The sequence below is a fragment of the Onychostoma macrolepis genome, chromosome 16, assembly GCF_012432095.1.
Source record: "Onychostoma macrolepis isolate SWU-2019 chromosome 16, ASM1243209v1, whole genome shotgun sequence".
Classification (NCBI taxonomy): domain Eukaryota; kingdom Metazoa; phylum Chordata; class Actinopteri; order Cypriniformes; family Cyprinidae; genus Onychostoma; species Onychostoma macrolepis.
This window is the reverse complement of record NC_081170.1, coordinates 14215898-14236269: the sequence shown is the minus strand read 5'-3', so window position 1 is coordinate 14236269 and position 20372 is coordinate 14215898. Positions and strand designations below refer to the sequence as shown.

Sequence of the window (20372 nt, the reverse complement as noted above, 5' to 3'; positions counted from 1 at the left end):
CAGGGGAGGCTCGGGGGGTCATGTTTGAGCAGATACGAGAGCTCTGCAGCGTCCTTTGTTCTGCTAAAACGAGTGAACCACATTTGAGAGAGCTGGACTCAAAAACAGATACTGAGCCTCACAGCCATTGGTGTACAGATAGCTGGGCTAATAGAGCTCTCCAAAAAGAACATCACACGAGTAATGAGACCCATTTATCAACCATTTCCACCTGTGTGTGTGTTTATGTGCTTGCTGTATGTGTATGTGTGGTTTTACATCCTGAGACTTTGCTCTGTTCTACAACTTTTATACATTGTAACCTTTAAACCCATTAGATGGCCTCGACTGCGTTCACACTGTAGCTAAATACAGTTGTCAGTCCTCTTCTGAGTGCAAAATCCTGTTTATAGGGGAGTGACAACTGCAGCATGGAACCAACTGTAGCAAGCAGTGTTTTGTTTATGCTTGTTAAGATGATGCTTTGAAACAACATGTTCAGTCTGGACTGTAATGTATGGGTTTGTTCTGGATGGTGGGAGCAGCTACAGTGCACAGAGACCATATCAAAATATGCAAATGAGTCAAGACAGGTACCTCAATTTCAGTGAATTTTCTAACAGAGGAGCTGCCAGCGAGTGGTATCACTGAATGAACAACTAGTTGTTCAGTTTGCTTCTGTACACGTCACATATTTAATGTATAATTTGATTGTGATTGTCACTATCTTAATTTTCAGGAGCTAATTCAGTTGTTGAATATGATTTTCATTGTACAGAAGTGAACTGAACAGCTAGTTGTTAATACAGTTGGTGTATTTGCATATTTTGATACCAGTCTGTCTCTTTCCACCATAGATGGTCCCATCAGCCCTTCGGTCTTTGTGCAGCCCACACATTACAGACGGAAAGAAGCACCATCTTAACAAGCTTTAACAAAACATGGTGTCTTTGTTGTTTACACTGTTGGCATCCATGTTCTTTAGTTGAGTTTGTTAAACCTGTGCTATGAGTGGAAGTTGTCTCATGTCATACAGTGTGAATATCTTTTATATGTACTTAAGACACTGTTACTATGAGTAGAGGTGCATAATATATTGGTACCATATCAGTTATTGACCAACATTAGAGATTTTTTTAAAATACAGGTATTTATCTGTTGCCGATATTGTATAATCAACTGTGCTGCGCATTTCTTCTATTTTTACATTTAGGTTTCCTTTATTCATTGCTCACTTAAAGTTACATTAAGAAAACAGCAATAATTTAATAACTCTGTTAAATAAAATGTTTAGCAAATCTCAAAATCAATTTCTGTTTTTCATACTATATGTTCCCTAGTGAAAAGGAAATATACTAAAATATATTTGAAATACATTTATTTCCTGCTAAGTGTACTACAAATACATTTACATATTTATGTGCTTAATAAAAATACCCTGCAATTGTACTTTTCGGATACTAAACAGGTATCCTCAAAGTCTGCTAAATTGGAACAACTAATTTTGAGTTTAATGCACTTTAATTGTGTGGAAGTAATGTTGAAGTCCAGCTAAAGATATGCTGAAGTATATTTTATTATGCTAAAGTGGAACTATTGCAAGTATACCTCAGGTGAACTTTAAATATCTTGAATTTGAAGACTGATGTTTTTCAAAGATCATACAATCCTCATCAATATTGGCATTAAAACACATTTTAAGCTTAATATTAAGAAATGTGTGTTGTGCAGAAGTAGTAATCCAAATAATGTTTAATTATATCTGTAAGTCTGGAGCGATATGTCAGTGAATATGTTAATAGATTTGAACTATACTTAATATGAAATTAATGTGTTTTAAATATGTTGGGATGCGTAAATTCACATGAATTTACATTATTTTAGTTCCTAGTATTTAATTAAATTAATTTGGACAAATTAGTATAAATAATATACATTTTAATATTACAATTTAAGTAAATAAATCTTAATGAAAATAATTTATGTACATTTTGTTTTTAGCCATGTCATGAAAAAAGTATTTATTTATTTTTAATTTGGTTATTAGTGACTTTTCAGAATGAAAATGTGATTTAGACCTGTTAGTAAATATGCAGAAATACCCTACACTGCCCAGATGTTTGCCCCAGTTTGCAGTCTGGTGGAGTTGATGCTAGGTGCCAGCCAGCAGATTTGGGGCAGTTGGAATTTACACATTTCACAGAAAATCACGTTGTGTAAGATATATCAAACATAATTTTAGAACACGTTGTTTTTATTTGTTCTGTTTCACGACTTGAAAGTTCGGTAGTGAATGATCCTCAGTCGTTCAGTGTACGATGCAGTTTTTTTAACCATATATGGCAAGTGTATGATGCTTATTGTTTCAAAATCAAAGTATTTATTTCCTGTCTTTAAAATGTATAACTGCGGTTTGGTAGAATAATCTTAAATTATTTTGAAGAATGAAGCTGAGAATTCTAGAATATTCATTCTCATGCCGTGAGTCCATGCAGTGATTTTTCACTTGTGAGAGTCATGCAGATTGAATTTTCTTTCTCATATCACTGGTTCATTGGCTCTGGCTCTATGTTGAGATGCACACACTCTGGGTGATCTTTATTGAGTGATGATCCTGCCAAGATCAGATGATGGTGTTTACCCAGTCAGTGTCTTTGAGAAGAGAGTGAAGTTTCAGCTCCAATTTAACCCTTGCATGTTTGTTTACTGTAGTTCCTGAACATCAGAGCGAGCGTCTGTTCCAGCTGCGGCCACCTGTCGTCTGCCAAGCTGAGGAGATACTAACAATACACAGCTTCTTAATCGCTGAATAACTAGTAACAGGAATCATTAAAACGTCCAGATTTTCTTCTCACCCCAAGGTCATGTTTGTCACCCTGTGGCTGCTACTTTTGAGCAGTGCACAGTTTCCAAGCAGACCTGCAAATGAAAGGTCCCTGCAGGTCATTGTAGACGTCTCTGCGGGTCTGAAAATGTTGTGAGACCCACTCGGCCTCTGAGAGAAGAGCATGCCAAAGTGACTCATGACTCATCTTTGACATTGTGCTAGAAATTAATCTTTTTAAGTGTAAATTAGATTAATTAGCAGATGATGTTTGTGAGTGTAAACACTTATCAACATTGCTTGCAGCAAAATGAGATCTGTAATATGAATCATTATAAGAATGAAACAGTTTTTGATGTGTGGGACCTGATTTTTTATTTATTTATTTTATTTTATTTTTTTAATTGATCAAGATCTCCAGACAGGAGACAAGAAATAAATGGATCAAACCACACTAAATATTATTAATCAGAATTTGTCTTTTTTCCAATAAAAATATTTAAATATGCCTAAATTAGAAATAATTGCATAAGATATGACTTAAGGAAATTGATCTTAAATTTATATTTATGCATACAAGTATTTTATTTTTATTGATTTGATTGATTGATTGATTGATTGTACTTACCCCAAACGTTTGAATGGTTGTATATCACAGTTTCCATAAAAATATTAGGCAGCAAAAAAAAAAAAGGTTTCAATATCAATAAAAATAAGAAATATTTTTTGAGCACCAAATTAGCATATTGTTATATCAGAATGATTTATAATGGCTGATCTACTTTGCCATTTCAGAAATACATTACATTTTAAAATATATTCAAATAGAAAACAGTTTTTTTTTTTTTTTGTAATAATATTGCACAATATTACTGTGTTTGCTATGTTTTTGGTCAAGTGTAAGCATAAGAGACTTCTTTCAAAAGAATGAAAAAAATTAAATGATTCATTTTAGTCTTAATTTAAATTTTTTAGTAAATGCCAAATTTATATTTTCAAGCATATTTATTTATATATGTATTTATTTATAAGTGGAAAATTGGATAAAATGTTAAAAATATGCTCAAAATGTTATTATTAAAATCTCATGAATGGTTCCTAAGAAAAACAGAGATAATGTGATGCAAAGTAGACATTTATTTGTTGCTAACAGATTACAGTTAATTAGAAAAAATGTTGCTATTAAAATAAGAATAATCCTTCAGGTGCATCTCTGACACCAAGATGGTCGACAGTGAGCATTTCTAGTTGATTTTAACCCAGTCTTTTCTCTCCCCGTCATGAAGGCACCTACCTGTACCCCAGTTTCCAGGGGAACATGTCAGATAACGACACAGCCAGACTGGGGCTGGATTTTCAGAGGATGCTGCGGATTAACCACATGGTCTACATTGCTGCGAGGTATGTCATGTCAGTTCAATCACACGCTCACACTGCACACAACACCACAGCTACACACATTTCAAAAGATTCGAGATGCAACATCGACTGGGAATTCCAGGCCTCCCGATCGGTACACACTAGTGCTGTTTCTCCAGACGCCCGCAGCGATAAGACCCACACACTAATGATAAGGGTCGTGTGATTGGGCCAATCAGTCTCATTCAGACCTGGATTGCAGACAGATGGATGTTGGCTCGCTCTCTGACACCTCTCTCACCCCTTCTATTTCCTCTCTGTCTGTCTCTCTTCACCACTCATGCTCTCTCGCTCTCGTTGTAGCTGTCCTCTGCCCCTTTCATTTCAGCTCAAGGTGTTATTGGCACCGTATTGTTATTTATTGAAAGAACTGGCAAAAAGAATCTCGGCTGCTCAAATACTTGATGAGAATATTGGCATTCCTGTCTCTCTCTCTGTGTCTCTGTAGAGATCACGTTTTTGCCATTAACCTCAGCGCTTCAGCGGAGCGTATCGTCCCCCAACAGGTAAGCTCACCTTTTTCTCAACTTCCTGTTTCAGTCATTTCTAATGTTTTTCTTTCTCTCAGATCAGTGCCGTGAGTGCATGATGTCTGAATATTCACTTTTATTCGTCTTTGGGGAACGACCATTTAGAAATCCCATTTTTCAAATGAGCAATTTTCTTTATGGTGGCTTTAAAGGACGAATATTTTACACTTTTATAGCACTGTCTATTTTTCCCTGAGGTCCACTTGAAATGTTAGTCAAGGTCTCTAACACAAAAAACAGCCGTAATTTAGTTTTACAGAACCATTTCCCACTCTGTGTGACACTTGGAATCAAATAGGCTTTTTATTTACTGTACATTGTGTAAGGTTTATATAGGTTAATGACTGATTGTGATTAGCAAAGCTCATTGCGTGTGAGTTTCATTTATCGAAAAGACTCTTCACAAGCCTGAATTATGAGTGGTTCACAAAAAAAAAAAACCTGTGCTTAAATGTGTAGCATACTGCTGTAGACTATTGGCAATATCAACAAATATACTAAATTTTCTGCTTTGTGATTTTTTTTTTTTTTTTTTTTAAATGCAATTTCATATGACCCATTTCCCATTTACTAAATGTGCATAATAGTGAATTCAGGCTTAATATAAAATGAATGTACAGTTTAGCTTGACCTGCTGAGGTTTCAGCATCAACATTTTCAAAAGGTTAAGCTTCTGCTTTTACTTACCATTTGTTGAAAAAGAGAAGAAAAAGTACTTTGATTGAAAGTATACATTTTCAGGTACTTTTTATTATTATTATTATTTGTAACTTATTCAATATAGGTTATTGTTTTTCCCTCCTTAGAGACTGATTTTTGCTGTTAACTTGAGTTGTTGGAAGTATTAGCTTATTTGTTTAAAATAGCAAATGAAATCCTGTTTCCATTTTTATATTGTTGTAAATGACAGCAGTCCTATCAAATGTAATAGTGTTGATGAAGCAGTCTGTTTATGGAGAGATCACACAGTTTTTCTGCTTTTGTCTTTTGGGTCTCTCTGACATTAATGTCTTAACTGTTGAGAGTAAGATGTCACTGCAGCAAATAGTTAAGTTAGTGAGAGTGTTGTTTTGAGCTTGTCATGGTATGTGTGTGTGGGTGTTGATTGCCTGCTGTTCCTGTTGGGTGGGCTGACATGGGGCGGCCCAGTAAATCTCTGCAATACAGCCTGACCTAATGACACCAGCAAGCACCCAGACACGCACACACACACACACTTATGAACACAGCTTGTTAACAACCTCAGGGACCCCTCTCTTCCTCTTGATGCTCAGTCCTCCTTGTCTAACTCTCTTTCCTCCTTTTTATGTTTATTATGTGTGATGCTTATTGAAGTAAATGAGATTTTCCCTTTGCAGCTGTTGTGAATAGCGATGAGCCCATGATTGTGTGTTTGTTTGTGTGGCAGAAACTGACATGGAAGACAAAGGATGTGGAGAAATGCACAGTCAGGGGGAAAAACAGCGTGAGTACATAGCCCTTTTATTTCACTTTCTCCCTGTAATTGTGTTGATAGAAGTCAGCAACTGTTGTCAGCAACTCGCATAGCCAGACCTTCATCTAAACGGCAGGTCTGGTCTGCAGCTTATTCTGGGAAAGAATGGCCAACATAGACAGAAAGAGACCACATGACTGACATATTAAGTGACCAGCCATATTCTGCAGTTTCGTGCCGATTAGAAGCAGATTTATGTGAAATAAATTATACAGTATTAGACTGGTGTTCTAAATATTGGCACATCAGTCTGTATGAACAGTTTTGCAGTAAACATTGAAGAAATGGTCGCAAGTATTATGGATTTCGTGATCAGAAGAAGGTTATTTCACATACATAACTATGAAAATATTCAAATATACGGACTGATTAAAAAATAACTATAATATGGACCATCTATCAATTATTGACCTTAACATGAAAATAATTATCAGTCAGAAAAAAACTGTCCTTTTCCTAAAAGTTGGGTCAAGGCAGCCAATCAGGTTAGAGCTTGCCAGATCAAGAAGTCACTTTCCTGTGTTGTGGTCAGTGTGAATCAAATGGTCAGTAAACAATCTGGTGATTCTCCACAGGTGGCTTCATATACATGTAGATTTGCGAACACACACAGTCTTTATAGTATCATTGTTGGTTGAAGACTGAGTTGCAGGGAGCGAGTCAGATCCTGGAGCTCAGCATAGGGATTATGGTAATTTGTGTGTGGAAGTGAAGGAAAAAGAGAGTCAGTAATGATGCTCGCTGTAAGCTTCAAGATGAGTCAGTGTGTGTGTGTGTGTGTGTCATCCAGGAGTTATATATAGTGTGAGTAAAAGCCAGTGTCTTGTCTTTCACAGGATGAGTGTTACAACTACATCAAAGTGCTGGTGCCACGTAACGATGAAACTCTCTTTGCGTGTGGAACCAATGCGTTCAACCCCACATGTCGCAACTACAAGGTATGACGAGTCTATTTCTGTCACACGCTTACACACACACTTACACACAGTCAATACCTCCTACAGATTTCAGATTACAGATTTCTAAAGCTTCCCTTTGCAGAATCAAAACTGACAGTCTACATGCACACGTTTACCTAAATTTGTCAGCATTAAAATTAATTTGGATATTAGGCCTGTTCAAAAATGTATATACCCTGCTCCTCCTCCGAAAGGAATACATATCCTGTCATACCTGAATTTGCTGTGAGGGAGTTCTGTGTTCTCCCACCAATGCTGGCTGTTGGCTAAACTAAGCATTTTTCTACAGTCGCAATGAGCAATGTTAACGCATATTAGTCAGGCATGAACCAGGTTTATGTGTATTTTGGGATAATGCCTAAAAAATGCTGGATGGAAGCACAAAGAGGCAAATAAAATTATTAAAATGCACATTAAAAATTAAGGTGGATAAAAGTTTTATTCAGTGAGAAGTCATGCACATAATCTACGGTAGAAATGCATTTACTGAATAAATTCGTAGATGCGTGTTCTAAATGTCATGTGACTTTTCTTCCAGTCATGTGACTTAATAATTTGACCTGATTATGTGCTGCTATTATTTAAATTAATATGATCGATTTGCTATTTTTATTTCTTTGGAAAGAATATGAACGCTTAAACTATGGTAGAAATGCATTTACTGAATAAATTCTTAGATGTGTGACAAAGGTCATGTGACTGAATAAATCGCTTAGATGTCGGACTACTATTCATTATGCATAAACTATGATAGAGATGCATTTACTGAATAAATTTCTGGAATTATTGGAAAAATGTCATGTGACTTTATAATTTGCTTAGATGATTGACTGCTATTACCGCCTGAACTGTCTGACGTGAGAACAAGAACTGATTTATTACATTTATTTTAAAAAACCCTAATGATTTCACAATTTTAATTCCTGGTTTATGTAGTAGTCAGTCATCAACTGTTACTTATTTGCTAATATTTTTTCAAATGAATCATATTACGCTTTAGGCAGCTTGAATCAAAATGATCCTTTTTAGTTTATTTTTTAAAATGTCTGTGGAATTAATTTTCTTTCAAATTAATCAATAATGTCATAGGTTTTCATGAATTCAGTCAATCCCACTCGAAAATGTGACACAAAATTTGTTTTGTATTATGTTAACAATCTTGAATATTAATTAGAATCTTGGAGAATTTTTTAGTCCTTAAAATGATTTTATTTAGTGCCTGCATAAATATTCCACATATTGCTAGTGTGATGTGCAATCAGGCCAGTTCTGTGATTGATGGTTTTCCATCAACATTAGCAGAACTGTTCCTGAGCGGTGTGTTTGTTTACCAGAGAGCATGTAAATCTGACTAAACTCCGGAGGAGGCCAGCAGGGAGTCAGCTAAACTCTCGGATGAGGCTCTGCTCTCAACTTTTCCGTTTGAGGCTCTTTGGAGATCCTGATTTATGCACCTTACCCTGAAGGCATCTTCCCTCCATATTCCTCTCTTTCCTCCTCCTCTCCGCTTCTCTCTCTCTGTCTCCATTTCCCGTGCTCACAGTCTCGTTTTTCTGCATCTCTCCGAGGAGAAGTCCGGTTTGTTAGAGCCCTGGAGAAGGACGATATGTCACGTCGTGCAAATCATGTCGCTCAGTTCCTCTGCCTCGTCTCCTCACGCATTCCTTCACTCTCAACTCACAGCTTGAGAGGTTACACATTAACTGTGGAGAACTTTCTGGAAAACTGTGCAAGGAGAGGTTGAGGAGAGATTGTAGTTTTGAGACTTTTGGAAAAGTTAAATTTGCCATTGTGTAGACTCTTATATCGTGTTTTCCCCAGTGTATATTTATGGTAGTCAAGAATTCTTGCACCATAAGCATCCTTAATCCTTTTTCTTTAGAGAGAGACACAATATATCTGTGTCTCATCGGTTGTAAGTTATCGGTATTGGCTGATATCGAGTTTTTTTTTTGTTTTTTTTTTTTTTTACATGCTTATTTCCCGGTGTCTGTTTATGTTATTCAGGGATTCTTGCACCAAAAGCATCCATAATGTACATTTTCTTCGGAGAGGCATGATATATTTGTTATTTGTTGTTTTTTCTATTTATCGGTATCTCATATTTTATTTATTTTTTGTATATGCTCAATTCCCATATTTTTACGTTTAGATAACCTTTCAGCCATCTATTGCTTGCTCTATTGTTAACGTTTAAATACACTAATTATTATTACTTAATATAATACATATTTTTCATACTGTATGTTATGTTGTGATGGCTAAATTCACTGGTAACATTTAAAATGATGGTCAATTTCTTGTTTTTAGTGTTTTACTTTTAATTTACACAGAATAGTGTATAATTTTATCTATTAGCTTATCAATATCTGTCAGAATTTTCATCATGCATTCCTAGCACAGTTTTTGCTGTGTTTTGCCAGACTCTCCTGTTTGAGGATTTAGGTTATTCATATTCCTTTTAAAGTGATAAACGGAAGCATAAAACAAACAAACAGGCAGACTTTCCTCGATAGAGTTGTATAGATGCTCACTCTTTGACATAGAACCAATCCAGTGCTGTTCCTGCTTTAATTCCCCTCTATTCTTCTCTATCCCTGTGAGTTACAGGGCAGTGTAAGGGCCGGTGAGCTTCAGCTGGTTCAGTAGGTGTTAATCCGGTAGGGATGACACACAATGTGACCCTGAATACCAGAATGCCCATAGGAGTAGGACCCTCTCAGCTGCACTGCTAAATGTGTTTGTGCCTATGTGTAATCCAGCCATCTTTGTGAGGACGTCTCTAGCCCTGCAGGGTGAATATCTGTGTGGATTTGTGCACATATATGTGTGCGTCACCCAAAACAGGCAGTTAGCACGTTTTTTTTTCTGTGAACACCACAGGTCGGGAGCTTCTGCTCTGCCTCCGACTAACAAGAGAAACTAGCACACTGTTCACACCTACAGTTCCCAAAGAGGAACAAAACAAAACAACCATGGAACACACACCACCCACCGGTCCACAAACATTTATACAACACTGGATTTCAAACTCCCAAAAGTCTATGCAAAAACCACCAACCAGTATTTAAAACATGGTATCTATAATGGCACTGTAAAGAAAGGTATGTTTTACAATTATTCGTGAATTTACCAGCAATTTCTAAATGAAAATTGTTTTACAACCAAATATATTTCATTGTAGTTGTAAACAATTCAACAGTGCATTGCAATTCTTTCTCAAAAGATTCTGAATCGGAATTGACAATATTAAAGAGACAATTCATCCAAAAAATGAATGTTCTGTCATTTACTCGCCCTCACGTCTTTTTGCCCAAACAATGAACGTCAGTGGGGTCCAAATCAACAAGGATTGATTGGACATTTTTCAAAATGTCTTTGTGTTGTATTTCTAGGGTTCTTTAGTTGGCTCAGTGTATGTAAGGGTTCTTTTTTTTTTCTGGTCAGATGTCTTCTCTGGAGCAGGACGGAGAGGAGGTGGTCGGTCAAGCCCGTTGCCCTTTCGAATCCCGCCAGTCCAACGTTGGCCTGTTTGCCGGTGAGTTGGCAGAGCACCAGCCGTCTGGGGAGGAAGACACAAAATCTCCTATAATCTCACTGGTGTTCCACTGACATTTTACAAAGCGCAGGAAGTCGCCGTGAGACAGCAGTGATCACAGAAGCACAGAGATTCAAAAGGGACATGCGGGAGATGAGACGCGTCGCTCTTTTTTTCCTCTTTGTACCATATACACACTGAACTGAAACTGAGCTTAGCTCCGCTGTGTGAGGTTCGTGTTGTTTTGATTTATCAATACTTATTTCTCACTTCACTTCCCAGGCGGTGACTTTTATTCAGCCACAATGACAGATTTTCTAGCAAGTGATGCAGTAATTTACCGAAGTTTAGGAGAAAGCAGTCCTGTCCTGCGCACCGTAAAATACGACTCAAAATGGCTACGAGGTGGGCCACCTGTTATTCAGATACCTACATTTATTTTCCGTATAATCTTAGTATTTTTTAGTTTTTAATCATGTCTTTGTTTATTTAGAGCCTCATTTTCTTCATGCCATTGAGTACGGGAACTACATCTACTTCTTTCTCAGCGAGATTGCAGTAGAGTACACCACCCTTGGCAAGGTCAGACACTTCAGTTTATTTCTTCAGTATACTGCAAAAAACACTTTCCTAGTCATTATATTTGTCCAAGAAAAAGTATGTAAACATCCTTAAAGAAGATACTTTTACTTGAAGAAAAATTGCATCAACTATTAAGATTTGTTTTCAGAGTAGTTAAGTTTATTGATTATTTATTTGTTTTATTTTTATTTGTTTTACATTTTATCCAGTATAGCGACCAATTCTCTATTAACTATTTGCTTATTAGCATGCCTATTATTAACATATTGGCTGTTTATTAGTGCTTATAAAGCACATATTCTGCATGACCATTTTATACATGCCTAATCCTACCCAATACCTAAACTTAACAACTACCGCACTAACTATTAATAAGCAGCAAATTAGTAGTTTATTAAGGCAAAAGTTTGTTAATAGCGAGAATTGAACCTTAAAATAAAGTGTGACCCTTTTTTCTCATTTTCAGGTAAAGCCAACAAGAACAAACTCTTTGTCAATGTAGGTCTGAAAAATGTCTCTCACTCATTTCTCATTTACTTAATGCAGGTGGTGTTCTCTCGGGTCGCTCGCGTGTGTAAGAATGATAACGGCGGCTCTCCAAGGGTTCTAGAGCGCTACTGGACATCTTTCCTGAAAGCCCGGTTAAACTGTTCGGTTCCGGGCGATTCGTTTTTCTACTTTGACGTTCTTCAGTCATTAACCAATGTCATGCAGATCAACCACAGGCCTGCGGTGTTAGGCGTCTTTACCACTCAAGCCAACAGGTACCGAGTCTCACCACAATACGATTTGTATTTCCATACACACTTCAACAACAGCCTTAATTTATTTAAATCCAATCCATTTGATTTATTTATGAATAGTTTATTTGTTGGAATAAGAGTTTGTTTTGAAAAAAACATACAACAGAGCTTTTATCTCCTCAGCATCACCGGTTCTGCTGTATGTGCGTTCTACATGGATGACATAGAAAAAGTGTTTAATGGGAAGTTTAAGGAGCAGAGAAACAGCGAGTCGGCCTGGACGCCAGTTCCTGATGAAATGGTGCCCAAACCACGGTGAGTCACGAAGTTTTATCGCAATACAAACAATCCAGTTGATACTAATATCAGCAAATACTTTTATAGTAATTCCAAATATATAAATATTAATTAAATTAAAACAATGGATTGTAGTCTTCAAGTAGTACACAGTAAATAGAGAGTAACAAGGGAGAACGCATTAAATTCTATAATAATAAATAAGTTCTTCTGAACTTTCTATCAAAAAATAAATAAAAATCTTGCAACATACAAAATTTTGTTTTAACAGATAACAAAAAGAAATGTTTGAGCACCAAGTTAGCACATTAGAATAATTTCTGAAGGATCGTGTGACACTGAGGACTGAATTAATGGCTGCTGAAAATTCAGCTTTGCCTTCACAGGAATAAATTACTTTTTAAAAGGTATAGAAAACAGATATTTTAAATTGCAATAATATTTCATAATATTACAGTTTTTTACTGTGTTTGTTTGAAAAAAGAAATGCATTATCCCTAGAGTAAGACGAAAACATCACACAAAAGCATGTATTAATAAACAAATCAAATATAACACGCCACATACACACAAGTGACAAAGAATAGACTTCCTCGTCATCTTGCTCTGTGTGATATGCCTGGACCTGTTCTCTGGAGCTGTGACAGCAGCCTGTTCAGCCCGATGGACTCCGAAAACAGCTTTTATTTAACAGTGGCAGATGGTTGGAATGGTTCTTGTTAATTGTATGTGTGTGAACTGTTTTTGCAAATCATTTCCATGAGGCTTCATGGGAAAAGTCTGTGCAGGTAGAAGTCTTTAGTTTTTTATTTTTTATTTTTTATCTCTATCTCTCTCTAGGCCGGGGTCCTGTGCTGGTGACGGCCCCGCTGCTGGTTATAAGTCCTCCACAGATTTCCCTGATGAAACTCTTACATTCATTAAGTCTTATCCACTAATGGATGAGGCTGTACCGTCTGTCAACAACCGACCCTGCTTCACACGAACCACCAGCAGGTACACACACAAACACACATGCTCCAATGGAAATTATACACTCGACCACTCATTATTTTAGCACTATTTATTTCTCCAGTTGTTTTCTTAACATCTGCATCTCTCTCTCCAGAGAGGAGGCAACCGTTATTAGTGCTGGAGAATAAATAAGCATTTAGTGTTGTGATGGAAAGACATGTTTGTGATTTGTTTTGTTGACTAATTAGCTTATGTTTCTGATGTAGGTTCAAGCTGACCCAGATCGCTGTGGATACAGCAGCTGGCCCATATAAGAACTACACGGTTCTGTTTCTGGGTTCAGAAAACGGACGAGTCCTGAAGATTCTTGCCAGCATGCACCCAAACTCCTCCTACAGCACGCAGGTTTTGGAGGACATAGATGTTTACAACCCCAACAAGTGAGTTACATTGCATGCACACAACATGATGCATGTTATTTTGTCTGCCCACACTGAAAACTAAAATAAATATCTTTAAAGATTTTTACTTTGTTTTTAATTCAGTTCTTTTCTCATTGTTTTTTTGTTTTTTTAATTCACAGTGTTTCTTGGGACTGTAGTACACAGTGTTGTACCTTTTGTTGTGTCTAATTTTCCAATAATTTTTAGCTTCAAATGAAAGTTTGTAATGTAGTGATTCACATTGTAGCTGGTTGGTTTAGTTCATGACTTATAACTCTTTAACAGATCCTTTTTTTAACCCCTATGGGAGAAATACTTCCAAAGCCAAGGCTGCTGAAAAAGTGGGATAGTATGATGGGATACTAAGATACAAACAGGAAACAAAGGGAGAGGAGAGAGGGGAACAGGACTGGGAAAAGATCTCGAGGACTCAAACTCGAGTTGCCCGAGGCACTGCTAAACCATATGTCAGAGCACTGCCCATGAGGCTATGGCTCTGGTGCTGATCTGCATTTTGATAGAGTTTATTCTAGAATACACATGAACCAGACAAGCCTGAGAAATAGTGTGAGTTTTTAGTGTGAATTGAGATGAAGACACAAATTTGTTGTTGCATTTGTCAGATTTTATTGATTGTTTGAAATATGTTATTGAAACCCGTTTCAGATATTTCAGTTTTTATTCAAGTAGATAAGAGCTGTACCAAAATGGCTGCTGAGTGGACTGACTTGCCATAAAGGGATTTTAGGTCGACCCAGAGCAGGAAACCAAGCAACAGATAAAATGTCACTTGTCTGAGCAAACACAACTTCACCTAGAAGGTTCTTTACAAACACATCTTCACTTTCAGCTCGTTTTCATACACTTCACACTCATTGACAAGTCCCAGGCAAATATAAACATGCGCACACATAACCCCAAACTCAATGTCGACAGAGGCGTTTGATTAAGAGAGAATCTCTCCTGCAGTAAATGGGACGGATGGTATGTGTGGAGCTGTAATTGTACTCCTGGGATCTCGCCCATGTTTGTGTTCCTCTTGTGTATCTGACAACCAGCCTCAACTCCAGCTGAGACTCACAAGTTCCACAACAAAATGTGACCACATCTTCATGCAGCATTGCTCACTTTTTCCCCTGAAAACCCCACCTCATGTAAAAGGTAGCCTTTGGGAACGACACTTTACATGACGCAAAGGATTTATTTTGATTATTACAGATACTGAGGAAGATGAATTACAGTCAACCTTTACGGCATGACCTTCTTCAGTCAGCTCGATGGGGGTGACTCATCTGTGTGACACACCTATTGGATTTCATTCTATATTGGGTTTTTCTTTTTTTCTTTTTCTTTTCTTTATTGGGGATTGCTTTTTCTTCCATTAGAGAGAAAGGTTTACCCCCGACCTTCTTTAAAACCACTTTCAATATCCTTTCGAACGCGAAATAAGATAAGAATCCAGAGCTGCTATTTTTCATAAAATGAAAGCATATTGTCATCAGGAGGACATGACTACTCCATGTTTTTGTTTTTTTTGGTATTTTATTTAGTTTTAGTTAACGTTTATTTTTTATGGTTTTAGTTAACCATAATAACCCTGTTGCTTATAAGTTTGCAATTATAGCTGAAACTGCGTTCGGTTTGTTTATCACACTACAAATTGAAGGTCACGTTTTGCATTGCATTATGGTATACAGTATTCCATGCACTGCACTTTTGTTGTTTACAGCACATTTTGTGAAATTTACTGGATAATCCAGTTATTCCATGCATTCAGAAAATTGCATTCTAATGTAGTATGATGGCATGCAGTTCTAAACGTAACCTTTATTAGTAATAATGTTTTTGTACGTATCTTTTGGACCCTCTTTAATAACTGACACAAAAATGGCATACCAACATAAACCACCATTTCTCTCCACAGGTGTAATGTGCGTGGTGAGGACCGGAGGATTCTGGGATTGGAGTTGGACAAGGACCATCATGCCCTATTTGTTGCGTTCTCAAGTTGCATGATTCGCGTTCCACTCAGTCGCTGTTCTGACTACGGCGTCTGCAAAAAGTGAGTGACATAAAACCCAGACCCACAATCATTCCCATTAAATATGTATTACATGAGAGAGCACTTAATATATACAATGCTGTTCTACATCTTTAAGTATCTTTTACTATTTTAATCACGTAAACTCATAAGTGTTACTATCGTAGAGTAGTTTAAAACATTTATTGAAGATGGAACTAGCATCATAAACTCTATTCACGATGCAGTGCAGCAGCTCAGTCCATAGAGAAAAATTTATGACAGTCGTGCAAGAATCTTCTAAAATGTCCTATGTGCTGGTTCGCTTTTGATCTATTATGGATAACGTTCTCCATAAGTGCGCTGAAAGCGGTGTATGTTTCCAAAGACAGGCATTCTTAAATGCATTCAATTTTAAACACAGATGGATTTTAGAGGGCAAAAGGTTTTAGCTTGTAGCCTCGTAGTTACAGAGATGGGTCGTCATTGATGTAGACGTGTTTCCTCCATCACATGCTGCAGTCCTCGAGCCAGCATCTCCACATGCTTCCACTACTCACACGCAAATTAGAGCCATCTGATTGGTCACAGGCCAAGACACAGCAAACAATTCTTTTTCTTTTCTTTTTTTTCCACAGCTGTAGTTTGAGCAAGCTGATAGACTGCGTTTCCTTATAAAAGATCTCCAAATCCTATCAGGGAATTTCAGTCCCAATTTCTTTCCAAAAACAATCCTGATGTCTGATCCAGCCGTGTCTTAACTTTTTACCAATCTGTTAGCTCATGCCTGCTCAGCCTCAGGAGAAACACTCACACGGGATTCTCTGTGGACTTGTGAGAAAACATCTCTCTTTTTTCCTCTCTGTTTTTTCGCTCACTGAATTGTTTTCACACACCCTGAGTGCTGGATGCAAAAACAGCTGTGTTTGTTTAAATTCAAAGAGTTTTTTTTTTTATCTAAAAGAACAAAAGAAGTTTGTTTTGGTCAAAGAGCTATTTTTTTGAGCCATCCTGTATTCAAAGTCTAACACTGAGTAATTTCTTTGCAGCATCAAACGTTATTTGCAAAAATAGCGTTTTTTTTTGTTTTGTTTTTTAAAACAGGTTTCCCCAAACTATCTGCTATTGGTCAGTCAAACAGATAGCCTCGCCCCAAACTCACACTACTGGTTTAGCCACTGTTGCCATGTCAGGCTGGTCACGATGTGACAGTGACACGTTTACACTTTTTCAAGGAAATCAAGCTACTGTACAAACACAATACTTAGTTGTTTATGTATTTTGAAAGAAAATCATAATCCCTATGATTACGTATTTCCTGTTGAAACTGGACGTTTGTGTGGGAAATATCAAAGGGTTTATGAGTATTTATTTATTTTAAAGCCAATAGTTGGCTAACTAATTCTATTTGCTAGTTGGCAGCAGGTGGTTTTAGGGGGTGTGACATTCTCATTCTAAAGAACATTTGATTGGACAAAAATCGGTGCAGTGCAGGATGAGTCATAAGTATTTTTGTCAGTTCTCCCAGAAGAGAGACTGAATTTTAAACATGTTTGTCTGGTAAATTGTTTATTTTGCACCTTTTTTTTTTCAATGCGGAATTAAGGTATTTCTTGTGAATGTGCGTATTTCTTTATTAGCCACTATACTAACCATTTCTAGAATAACAAAGTACATTCAACGATAAAACTATTTACACTACAAACCAGTGTGTTAATGATTAAGATAATAAATTAAAATATGATGAAGACCCAACTCTATGCATGTTCTGCAAGACTCCCGTTTCCATTAAACATATTTTATTGTACAGTCCCAGTTTTAATGTAAATAGAAAACTTTTTTATTAAGTACACTCACTCAGGGACTTTAGTAAGATTTTAGATTTTCTTATCATAATATTATTGTATCATTTTACCTTGTTGTATTTTTGTGTTTATTTGGATTTATTTTTTGTTTGTAACTCTTGTAATATTCCAACTCAGTTTTTGCCATAAAGATAGCCTTAGATGCTGACATGGCAATAAAAATAAATAACTACCACTAAAATACAATGAAAAATGGGAGTTTACAACATCAAACAGCAGAACAGACTGTAAACTAAAATAATGCCATCGGCTGACATTAAAATCTTTGCACATTCCAGTTAAAAATTGGACTTAAAAATAAGGTGGATATTATAGCCAAATTATAGTTCAAGTAGTATTTTTGTCCATTTTTAGTAGGTCATTAGCATATAGATGACTTTAAACCTAATAGACAGACTAAAAGTGACTCAACTCTATTTTTGCTTTCATTTTTTAATTTAAACTGGGATAAGAGAAAGTATTTCATCATTTTAACACATCTAACCTTTAACAATAGATAAAGTGCTGAAGCATGGCGACCAACAGGCATAGCATGGGGAAATTAACAACCTGTAAAGAGGAAAAAATAGCAGAAAAATGGAAGTGACCTCTCTCTTTCACTCTGACTCGCAACTAGTCACCTCATACATGCTTTTTTGTCCTTTCTTTTCTATCTTTTGCTCTCTTTCCGTCTCTTTCTCCATCTGTATCTCTCTCTGTTTCTCCGAACGACTCGCCGGCTCTACCATGTATCTGAATCTCAGTTGGCCTCTGGCAAACACAACACACCTGTCAATCATGCAACACAAATACACACACAAACACACCCACACACACACACCTGACTATACAGCAGTCAGTCACACTCTTTCTCTCTCTCTTATATTTTTGCTCTCAGTCTGACTGAGTGTCTGACCAGTGAGAGGCAATAATGCTTTGTTATGGAGATGCTGTGTCTGGCTGTCCCTTCCAGCTTGTCACATACACTTGGAGAGAGAGGGGAAAGGGAAATTGGGGGGAGTATGGAGACAGTGAGCGAGGAAAACACACAGCCTTTCCAGCACATGTGGTATGAGTTAACTCTGTGTGTGTGTGTGTTTTAGGAGCTGTCTGTCCTCGCGAGACCCTTACTGCATCTGGCTGAGTGCGGGGAACTGTGCCACAGTGGCGCCGGGATTCAAGTGAGTTAAAGCTACATCACGCGACCCTTCTATTAGTCCTGCCACAGTAAACACTTTTACGGTTCGTTAGAATAAAAGAGCCTATACGACTACTGAATTCTGCACACAAGTTTACTATACAGTCGACAGTGTGTTTCTATAGCATGCTTTATTGTTAAAGATCTCTTAGAGCTTATGTTACCATTAACATCCTTAAAACATCTGGTAAAAATCAGATGGTTGTAAAATGTCTTAAATTTATAACCAAGTGCAGTTACAGAATTTTCCTAGACAATCTATACAATGACCAGGATGACTTCGTAGATAATATTCAAAAAAAATTTGCAGTAAATTTAACATATCATCCTGGGTAATACTTTACAATAATATTTCAGTTGGTTTTTCATTAGGTATCAAACTCTAACATTAAACAATACTTGCGCAGCAATTATTAATTTGGGTTATCTCAGTTACTAAATATACTGAAAAACATCTGTCAGTGTACACTACCATTCTAAAAGTTGCAGTTTTTTATTTAAAAAAATGCATTTATTTAATCAAAAATACTGTAAAATCAGTAATATTTTGAAATATTATTACAATTTAAAATGACTATTTTCTATTTGAATATACTTTAAAATGTAATTTATTCTGTTATGACTAAGCTGAATTTTCAGCAGCCATTACTCCAGTTTTCAGTTTATAGTCACTTTTGATCAATTTACTGCATCCTAAATTAAAGTATTAATTTCTTTCAAAACTTTTTAGGATTAATTGACCTCTGAGTTCTGAATGGTAGTGTATTTTATTTCGTTGTGTAATTTAATTTTGCTTTTTGTATGCATCTTTGGTTTGTCATTGATCTGCTTTGAAAAAGTGCATTTAACTGATGTTAACCAAATGAACCTCACTGTTGTTTGTCACTCCATTACTTTAGATACATTTCTTGAATAAATAAATTTTACCATCTGGTTAAAATGATAGTAAATTGGTAGTTTAAGTTGGAGCGAATAGCCTTGTGGGCAGCGCTTCAAGATTGACTTGAGTTTGTGTCCGCGCTTGTGGTCCTCTCCTGATTCCTTCCCACTCTCTCCCACTTTGCTTTCTGTCAATTCTTTATAGTGTCCTGTCAAATTAAAGACAAAAAAGCAAAAAAATACATCTTAAAAAAAAGCATTTACAGTGAATGCTTGTAAAAAGTGCATTGTCTTTGTTTGCGTTGACATCACTGTTACACTCACTCACCCGGTCTGTTGTTCATTTAGTCGGATGCTTCAGACCAGATATATGTGCAGATATTTATCTCTGATAAACTTCATGTAAGAGATAAACACAGTTGTTTAAAACTCAAAAACTTTTATAATGGCACATTAACATTTACAAACATTTGTAAAGTAATGTGGTATCATTGCTGTGTAAGGTATCTGACAAGCCCATGCAACTCATGCTGGTTTTTTTTAATTAATTTTTTATTGATGAGCATTTTACTTTTAAATAGTGTAGGACATAAGAGAATAGACCCAGAAGCTGGTATGCTCTTTAATATCATGAGCATATGTTCTTACCACTCTGACGAATTCATGTG

At 36.5% G+C, this 20372-nt stretch overlaps 1 protein-coding gene across 6 annotated transcripts in view; it reads left to right on the top strand.

Moving 5' to 3' along the window:
- sema6e (sema domain, transmembrane domain (TM), and cytoplasmic domain, (semaphorin) 6E) overlaps nucleotides 1–20372 on the top strand; it is a 196773-nt gene that overhangs the window by 154752 nt on the left and 21649 nt on the right. For all 6 annotated transcript variants that reach the window (XM_058745855.1, XM_058745849.1, XM_058745851.1 and 3 more), the window contains 13 exons: nucleotides 4090–4204; nucleotides 4671–4728; nucleotides 6161–6217; nucleotides 7084–7185; nucleotides 10654–10744; nucleotides 11027–11149; nucleotides 11238–11326; nucleotides 11873–12090; nucleotides 12253–12384; nucleotides 13207–13362; nucleotides 13587–13760; nucleotides 15688–15825; nucleotides 18731–18808. In XM_058745855.1, the coding sequence (XP_058601838.1) occupies nucleotides 4090–4204; nucleotides 4671–4728; nucleotides 6161–6217; nucleotides 7084–7185; nucleotides 10654–10744; nucleotides 11027–11149; nucleotides 11238–11326; nucleotides 11873–12090; nucleotides 12253–12384; nucleotides 13207–13362; nucleotides 13587–13760; nucleotides 15688–15825; nucleotides 18731–18808 (1531 nt within the window). The remainder of the gene's footprint in view (nucleotides 1–4089; nucleotides 4205–4670; nucleotides 4729–6160; nucleotides 6218–7083; nucleotides 7186–10653; nucleotides 10745–11026; nucleotides 11150–11237; nucleotides 11327–11872; nucleotides 12091–12252; nucleotides 12385–13206; nucleotides 13363–13586; nucleotides 13761–15687; nucleotides 15826–18730; nucleotides 18809–20372) is intronic.